At 36.8% G+C, this 9,357-nt stretch overlaps 1 protein-coding gene and 1 pseudogene across 1 annotated transcript; both read left to right on the forward strand.

Annotated features, from left to right (window-relative positions):
- The first annotated feature begins 626 nt into the window (after window positions 1-626).
- LOC132115129 (protein FAM107B-like) lies at window positions 627-3,535 on the forward strand. The gene is made up of 5 exons (XM_059523534.1): window positions 627-671; window positions 1,210-1,451; window positions 1,536-1,647; window positions 2,815-2,962; window positions 3,368-3,535. The coding sequence occupies exons 2-5, from the start codon at window positions 1,268-1,270 to the stop codon at window positions 3,476-3,478; spliced, it is 555 nt and encodes a 184-aa protein (XP_059379517.1). The 5' UTR covers window positions 627-671; window positions 1,210-1,267; the 3' UTR covers window positions 3,479-3,535.
- Window positions 3,536-6,409: 2,874 nt separating this feature from the next.
- LOC132114830 (N-acylglucosamine 2-epimerase-like) lies at window positions 6,410-9,054 on the forward strand (annotated as a pseudogene).
- The last annotated feature ends 303 nt before the right edge of the window (window positions 9,055-9,357 follow it).

Here is a 9,357-nt window from a genome sequence, read left to right on the forward strand (position 1 = left end):
TATTTCAGGTTTGAGGGTTTTGTGCCCTCTAGTGTGACATTTTGCACATCTCTGAGGGTCAGTCTTTGTCATTACATCCTGAAGTAAACAGATCCCTGAGCTCAGTATTTCGACTCTTTTGTTACAAACTGACAAAGAGCCAGCTCTTCTGTGTCTCTTCTCCTTCAGCGCAGATGAATCGAAAGGGAATAAGGAATTTATCCGTAATTTCCTCGTCAAAATATAGTTCAACAGACGTACTTTATACGCATTTTAGTACTAAAACACACCTCAGTTTTTTTTTTTTTTTTGTTAAGCTAATGCGAAATGCACCATTTGCAGCCAAAATGATTTTATTTTATAAGCGAAAGCGTCCCATAAAGAGCATTGGTCATGAGATCTAACCTGCTTCCATTCAGAATAAAACAGCTGATATAACAGGAGACCTCACCTCCTTAAGGTACACGATTTTAAACATATTTGTAAAAATAGCCAAAGATTCACGCTATGTATGTGTCAAATATTTGTATTGAAGAATTGTCCGCCTTTTTGATCCTTCGTTGCATTGGTCGTTCACTCAGTGCCCCCCAGCGGCGAACAGGTGCACGGACAGCCCCTCTCTCCCTGTCCTGTCCTCTCTCAGGTGTCCAGCTCAGAGGGGACCTCGCTCATGGAGCGGTGACACACTTTCGGTGAGTCCACAACTGCGCCTTCGACATTTTTATTACAGCTTTTCTGTTATATCGCGTTTGAAGCCACAGTGTTTGATTTAACATGAGTGTGATTTTCACAATAATGATTCCACTAACGTTACCCCTTAATAATGAGGTTTACAACATGTATAGTCTGGAATCAACGTCTGATAAAATTATTGATTGCATTTTGGTGTTTCATTTTGTTCTGATGTCTTTCTTTAAGTTGAAACTGTGATTATGATTATTTTAATGCTTTTAAATACAATATTGTTGTGTGTCCATTCCTATATACAGATGTTTGTTAAATATAAATGTTTTTTCAGTCAGAATTTCACATATATCTTCTTATCCAGATGCATGAAAATGTAATGCATGCATTTATCTGTCTGTTCTCAATTCTGATTGTGAAATGACAAATAAATCATTTGAGCGGACAGCATTTGACCGGCTGATGAATTATAGATCTCCACTTTGGTGAAACTCTATCTGACCCATCTTGTTGCTCTCTGCTTTCGGTGACGACCCCACTGCACAGTTTCCCAGCATGCATCAGGAGCTTTGGCTGAGGGCTCTTCTTGATACCTGCGTGTGCAATGAGATCGGCCGCTGCACAAACACTCCCAACTAGACCGTCCGAACAAGAGCTCAAACATGCTTTATCCAACAGCCTCGCAGGACACAACCACGTCTCCAGCTCCAGCAGAGCAGCACAGTCCAGAGCAAAGACCACAGACACATCTGATTCTAGTTCTGTGCATCATCATGGCGATAATCGAGGTGCGTTGGCCTGCTGTTTTTCACAGACAGTGACATGAAAACTGTGTCTTGTAGAATCTTGCAGAAATAACTCTTGTGTCTAAGAAAATGCAGATAAATGTGATATTGCCGAGGGCGCCTGGAACCTGAACAACCCGGTGAAAGCCTCGAGGAGCCATCAGGAGCTTCACAAAGAGCTGTTACTGGCCCACAAAAAGTAAGATCCCCATAAAATGGTCCAAATCAGATACTGTCATGGAGCATTTAATAAGTCGCTGAGCTTTTTTTAAGTGGGTTGTTGAAATATTGATGATGCCTGGTTCTCTCTCTCTGGTCTTTTGTGTCAGGCGGTCATGTGTGGACACACAGGCTGCAATCGTACACCCGCTGGTGTTATCAGCAGCCAGCGTCAGACACTGTAATGATAGATCTGCTGCAGTGAGACATTCAAAAAACGTGTCTCGGGAGATGCAAAACATCCTTGAGAGAATGCAAAAGCATTGAAATATTATTTATCCTCCTGAAAAACAATGATTCTGATCTTTGAGTGCTTTTGCATTTTCTCACAAAACGTTGCATTCTGTAACATAAATTTTGTTCACCAAGAAACTTTGCATTGACAAATGTTTGTGTTCCCCCTAAAAATGAGTTAATGCAAAGTTTCTCAGGGAGTGCATTAGTTTTGTGAGGGGGCTCTATATTGTGTCACAATACATTTTGAAAATACAAAAAAAAGCTTTAGCATTTCCCTCAATTTCTTTTATTATTTCCAAATTTTTAAATCATTGGATAATAGTGTCTACTAAATAGATAAATTTAAATTTCACCTAGATTCCTTATTATCACTTGGTGTGCTGTACTGTGTATTTTAAAGATTTTTCCCCCCTATTAAGATCAATATTGCTGTCAATCAATCTGATTTTACTAGGGTTTTCTCCATCATGATTGTTTAATGGGAATGGACTAAAAAGCATTCAGACAGCACTGGATTTTCAGTTTAACGTCATGTGTTTTTTCTCCTTATGTTGTTGATGTTAAATAAAACTATTAAAAAAAATAACATTTTCATTAACGTAAAATATAAATATTTGATGAAATATCGAAACTTATATAAAATGTAAATAAAAAATAGAAATGTTGCCTTGGCAAGTTTAAATTGAAGCACTAAAACAACTAAAACTGAAAGCAAAATAAATGAAAGCTAAATAGAAAATGCAAAAATATACAAAGAAATTATAAAGGACAAAATGAATAACTTAACAAAAAAAAAAGGCTAAATAACAAACTAAATCAAAATATTAATAAAAACTGTAATAGTAAATAATAGTACAATAACACTTAGTTTTCTATGTGCTGTCTGTGCTTGGGCCCTCGGGCGGGACAGAGGGCTGGTGGTGTGCTGTAAGCCGGAGCTTCAGATGGTCCTGGAGAGGAGGAAGAGAGAGCAGAGTCAGAGAGAGGAGGGAGAGCAGAGCAGGAGTCCTCTGGAGCAGGTGCTGCAGGAACGCCAGCACAAACACCAGGAGAAGATGGTCAGCAGCCTCCGCAAGTCTGTGTGTGTGGGCTGAAACTAATCAAACACTAATACTGTGATTGCACAATGAACCAGAAGGAATTCAACGTTAAATCTGAAGTGTTAGTTAAATGGAAATCATATGAGTTTAATTCTTTGGGCATTGCTAGCATTGCATGTTTCTTACTTTATTTCTTGACTATGTTAACAATGGTTTCCAGCATAGCTACCACATCATTTCTACTGTGTTATCACAATAAATTAATAGGCACAAACTGTGCATTCGAAATCTTTAATGTAATTTTGTTTACCACACTGTAGCAACTGACATATAGGTAGAAATCTGTGTTGTAAAGGTGAGATTTTCATCAGTTTTACTAGTCTTCGGTGTTTTGTGATCTGTCCTGTTGTTGGTCAGAAGGAGAAGGAAGAGGAGCAGAGGATGCATGAGGAGGTGCAGCTCTTGGAGTTTGTCCGAGTGAGACAGAACCTGAGGAAAGTCCACACAGCTCTACAAAAGAACCTTCACTCCTGAATCTGACGACTAAACACATGCTTCATTTGCAAATAAAGTACACAGTGTTTCATTATATTCCTTATTATCTTGATAATTAACCTTTTTCACAGTCCGTTAGTTCATTACACTTTTCATTTGTGTACTGCAATAATGAAATAATGTTCAAATAACTCAAATAACATTATTATTATTATTACTACAATCATTGGTTGTTCCTTGTACTGTATAACCATATGAAATGGGCTGAAATCATTCTGTCATTTTGTTGAGTGGCCTGTACAAATCAGATTTATTGTAATACGCAAGGTCATTAAATAAATAACACAATTCTACCATGGTACATGTTAATGATAATTTATTAGTAGTAAATAATAACGAGGTAAAGAATTAATTAGAATTAATAGAATTAAAGAATTAATGTCAGTATTGTATACGATTTATCCTATTGTAAAATATAAAATCAGATTGAATTATTTATTGAATTAAATAAAAATGGTTTTTGATTGATAAAACAATCTGATGTCACTCTACCTGTATTTGCAATAAAACAATTGTGAAAAGACGCTCTGTTTGCGCAGATCGCAATCTGTAGCAGTGCTTGCGAAATTAATGCGTGCTGCGCAAGTGTAGCGCTGTCATGAGCCCACTAAACACACCCTCGCCTGTTCTCCTGCGCTGTGATTGGATGAGCAGGAACAAGCGGAATAAACAGGAGCAGCTGTCTGGATTATGGAATGATATTGCGGACTTTATTCAAAAGGCATTGCAAATTGTATTTGCAATTGCGTTTTCAATTTGTGGACGCATAAAATGTGACATAATCCAAACGCAAATGCAAATCGCGCATTACCATTTTCATTTTCGATTAAGTGAACGCACAGTGTCTGCCAAATTTAAAATGGAAATGCAAAGTCCGTTTGCAATTGTGTTTCCCATATCTTAGGAGCTATGAGCCTGTCATATTTAAATAGCAATATTAATTACCACATTTGCCTTTTCACTCTCTCTGCACTGTGCATGTAAACTGCCAAAACTCAAATGGAATCGCAATACATTTTGCATTTGAATTTCCAACGTCTACACGGAAACCTGTCAATCAAGTGACAGGGGTGGGGCCGTTTTATTGGGCGTGTTAGCATTTGGAAGTGACGATCGTACTAAAATGTAATATGTTTTTACTAGGGTAAATATGAGTTAACGATAGTGTTTATAATTAAGCCACAGTAGCCACAAATGTACAGTTGTCTTAGACGAATTCTCCTTGATTCAGCAGTTGCACGATGTACAATTGCAAACGGACTTTGCATTTCCATTTTAAATTTGGCAGACACTGTGCGTTCACTTAATCGAAAATGAAAACGGTAATGCGCGATTTGCATTTGCGTTTGGATTATGTCACATTTTATGCGTCCACAAATTGAAAACGCAATTGCAAATACAATTTGCAATGCCTTTTGAATAAAGTCCGCAATATCATTCCATACTGGATGATGCGCCGTTTGTCAATGTCTCTGCAGAAATTGAAGAAGAGTCGATTTAACAGCGCTTTTATTTTCACTGTCGATCGTTAGAAAAAAGTCAAGTATAGAAATTTTTTTTTTATTCATCTGGAAAAACAGGTGAGTGATTATGAAGTGCTTTACAAGCAGTGAAATGCCGAGGGAACGCAAATTTTTGACATGGTTTGTGTTTCTCTTAAACTTGGCACGCAATGACGTGTAGAGTTAACAGTAATATATTCATCAGCTATCAGAGATTTAACAAAACAGTTCCACAAATTAAACTTTTGTAGAGAGTCAGCAAACACTTTACAGTCAACTTAAATTCTAAAAGCTATAGTTCGTCAAGCAGATAATGTTAATGATGCACTAAACAAAGCTTGTGTTTAATACATGACCCGAACGACTGACAGTGGCTGCTATTTCTCTTTAATGTTACTTCTGTTTATTTCATTGTGGAATTGAGTTTCATTTGTGAGTGTTTTTCAGTCATAGAAATGCACGCAAGCTTTTTAATATTGTCTGTTTAACGTTTTCCATGCTCAGTATTTCTGTAAAATAAAGTTATAATTTAGTCTAAATAGTAAAGCTGCTGTAAGCAATTTATTTGTCAGTAAAGGCACCTGTTGGAATTGACAATTAATAATAAAAAATAAAAATAGCTTTAATGTTTTGATTTCTGTTTTAGTTTTCTGATTGGCTAAGATGCCTATAAATAAAAAGCTTATCAAAAACACATTGCTTCATGTAGGTAAATGCTTATTTAGGAGAAATTTGCATTAATGAGTTATTGATTATGCAAACGTTTTAGGTGTATGATACACAGCTGACAGAAGAGAAATAAAGCTAGTATATGGATAGTAAACTCTGATTCACTGACAAAGATCAAGGGTAAGTTTTTAACATCACTACTGCAATGACATATTCAAACGTTATTAATCCTTCTATAAAACAGCCATCATGCATGACCCTAAAGCCTCACTTTTATTTTAAGGAACAATGACTGCAGCGCTGCTGGGACAGTATCGGGAGAGGATCTGGACTGAACTGGAGTCGTGGATTTCTGACTGAAATATTCCCATGACAAAGTACAAGGGTGAAATAATTCATATTTTAATAGATGGGGTTAGCAGTACTTCACTGTAATTATTTAAATGTTTATATTTTCATTCTGTAAGCCTAAATGATTAACATACATAAATGCTGAAGCATTGAAATTGTCCTTAACACTGAACCCTGAGGGACACCCATCATTCAAACAGTATTCATATGAAATATTTTAATATTCGCAATAATTTAAGGCATATGTACTTAGTTTGCTAAGTTATGTGTTAAAGTTAATTTAACAATTAATTAATTTAACTTATTGATTAAATATAATGCACCTGTTAAATGTTTGTTTAATTTTTTTTACTTGGAAAAGATGGGAATATCTATGATGAGCTGAAATATGTGTGGGGTTACAAGGGAGACAGGTTAGATTTTTTTTCCATTTTAGTTTTTATTTTCAAGTTCTATTACAATTGTTCATATGTTACAGTTTGGTGCGTTTCTCAGATCAAAAATATAATTTTCAAAACTACTCATCATCTAGTCACTTGTGCACTAAAACTACAGCTTCAGAAAAATGTCACATAATATAAAATGGGCTCCTACATTTTATTGATGAACTATAAACTGTCAAGTTTTTTTTAAATTATGTGCCAACATTTAATCTTGCAACTTTGATTTTAACTTGGTAATTGCATAGATTTACTGTGATTCTGTTACACCAGATAGTCTTTCATTTCAGGTGCTGCATTTCTGCAAAAGTTTGCTGGAGTTCATGACGTCCAGCGGCGCGGGGAAATGTGCCTTCTGCCTGACGACGAGAGATGGGCGAGCAGTGAAGGTTCAAAGGACGATATTCAGCGAGTGCTTTTACGAGATGGCCATGGATGAACTGTCCAGGAGTACACAAGACAAAGAGATGCAGGTAAAACTATTAGTCAGTATCTCACCTAGAACTTACCTTGGGTTAAATAATAATGACATCATGTATTGAACGGAGTATGACTGATGTGCTTTATATATTTTTATTAAAAAGTGAACCTTTTCAGTAACTTCAGCATGTTTTTATCTGTTTTCTCACCTTTGATGTTAATGTCAGAATTCCGATTTATTTATATTTGATGGTCAGGTGTCAGATGTTTTGTCCGTATTCTCCTCAGGCAGATGCTGAGAGCAGGATGGATCGCTTGATATTCTGGGTACAGACTGATTCATCAGACCTCAGTCGTCCTCAGCTTCCTGGTGATCCGCCAGTCAACAGTGTGGCAGTTCCCATGATGCTCCTGTGCCTGATAGATCAGCTGACAGAGGGTAGAAATGATGTTGCAGAAAAGTACAAAGACCTGAGCGGATGGTGTGTGTGGAGCAGATACTGCAGCATATACAGGTGAGCCAACAGATGTGATGTGACACTCACAATGTGCCTAGAATTCATCAAATAAAAGAAAAAAAAATCTGAGATGAAGAAAATGCCAACTGATACATTATACTAAATTTTCAGAATGATGGAAAAACCAATTTGAATAAAGCCTCCTCAGGAATGTTTTTTTTTTATCTTATTTATCTGTATCTGATTAAGTATCTTGCAGTAAATCCAACCTCACAGCCACTTTCCTCAGAAATCCTGCGTCTGTTACTCTCAGTGGCGTCTCTCTCTAGGTCACGCTGTGGAGGCTGGCTGGTTCCTGCTGCAGTACGCGCTGAAAAAAGAAGACATGCAGCTGCAGAATCTCATGGAGATCCCGTTCCACACCGGATGGGAAAAACAACATGGTGGCCTTTTCTACTTCCTGGATGTAGATGGTCATTGTCCGACTCAGGTCAGATTAGATCTGTGATTCAGTGTCATAGGCATATGTGAGAGCAGGATCTGTGTCATGTTTTAATGTATGTCTTGTGTGTGTGTGTGTAGTTAGAGTGGAGTATGAAGTTGTGGTGGCCTCACTGTGAAGCTCTGATCTCCTTCCTGATGGCCTACAGTCACCGAGGAGAGCCTCAGCTGCTGGACCGCTTCAAGCTGATCTATGACTACACCTTCAGCCATGATTTCATCTGGACTATAACCACAGTGAGTCCAGATCCTTCATCTTCTTCATTTCAAGTTTTCTGATGAGGAACATGGCGAGTGGTTTGGATATCTGAGTCGTCAGGGAGAGGTTGTGCTGGATTTCAAAGGAGGACCCTTCAAAGGTGAGTAGCTATGAAGAAAATGATTTCAACACTGTCAAATGTGATTCATGCTCACCTTCTGTAGGTTCTTGTTGCGTGATTATTCATATACAAAATTAATATGAGTAGCAGAGCATCCTTTACACTCAATTAGCTACACTACCATTCAAATGTCTGGGGTCAAAGATTGTCGTAATATTGTGAATGTGATTATATAAGGTAACGGCTTTCTAATATATTTGAATACATTTTAAAATGTATTTTATTCCTGTAATGCAAAGCTTAATTGCCAGCAGGCCTTAATGTCAAATGAGCCTTTAGAAATTATTCTAATATGCTGATTTGCTGCTTATTACTAATGCTGAAAACAGATATGCCGCTTCATATTGTTTTGGAAACGGTGATAAAATGCAACTCCTCACATTTGATCAATTTAATGCATCGCTGCTTCAAGTTTTAATTTGAAAGTTGATGTATTTGATCAGACATGTTCACTCTTGTTTGTCCAGGGTTCTTCCATGTTCCTCTTTGTCTCTACATGTGTGAGAAGTTTCTGGAAGGTCTTCTTGAAAGGCAGGATTCTTGAACTTGCACAAACAGTTTGCACTCCATGACCAAGATGTGACAAAGTGAAACAGATGCTCCTGTAACTGATCAGTTTGCATAAAATGCAATAGTTATATATTTTTAATCACAGTTTTCACTATTCTAATCGGACCCTAATTTCAGTATCACGCTCATATTTATATTAATTTTTTAAGCCATTTGTTTATCATTAAAAATGAAAAAGGGACTACATAGATTTTGTTTTTGTTTAGATTTAAATATTTCTAGCCGTGTACTATGTTTACTAGCTGATTTGTCTTAGAAACATTTTATATCAAGAAAACCTATTTCTCAGCTATGTGAGCTATTGGTCCATCTATTACATTTCTTAATAATTCTGCATGCTTTAGTGTATAAATCACATGTAAAGACATTCCAAATGCGCTTTATAAATTGTTTACTTTACTAGGAGTTGATTCTTTTTGTAGAGCTCACCGTGTGAATGAGTGTCATACCCAAACACAGGCACACTGTTAACAGGACTTCAGAAATTCCTAAATACCCTACTTAAAAAAACACTTCAGATAAGCTGAGTTTATAATAACTGGCTAAATAATGAAACGGATTCCTAAA

This window comes from Carassius carassius, chromosome 34 (assembly GCF_963082965.1).
Source record: "Carassius carassius chromosome 34, fCarCar2.1, whole genome shotgun sequence".
NCBI classification, from domain to species: Eukaryota; Metazoa; Chordata; class Actinopteri; order Cypriniformes; family Cyprinidae; genus Carassius; species Carassius carassius.

What these genes read in the sequence shown, in the direction of transcription:
- LOC132115129 (XM_059523534.1), top strand. Translation starts at nt 1,268, where the DNA reads ATGAGATCGGCCGCTGCACAAACACTCCCAACTAGACCGTCCGAACAA. An exon ending in CTGTTACTGGCCCACAAAAA is followed by an intron (nt 1,648 to 2,814) that starts GTAAGATCCCCA and finishes CGGGCGGGACAG; the next exon opens with AGGGCTGGTGGTGTGCTGTA. An exon ending in ACAAACACCAGGAGAAGATG is followed by an intron (nt 2,963 to 3,367) that starts GTCAGCAGCCTC and finishes GGTCAGAAGGAG; the next exon opens with AAGGAAGAGGAGCAGAGGAT.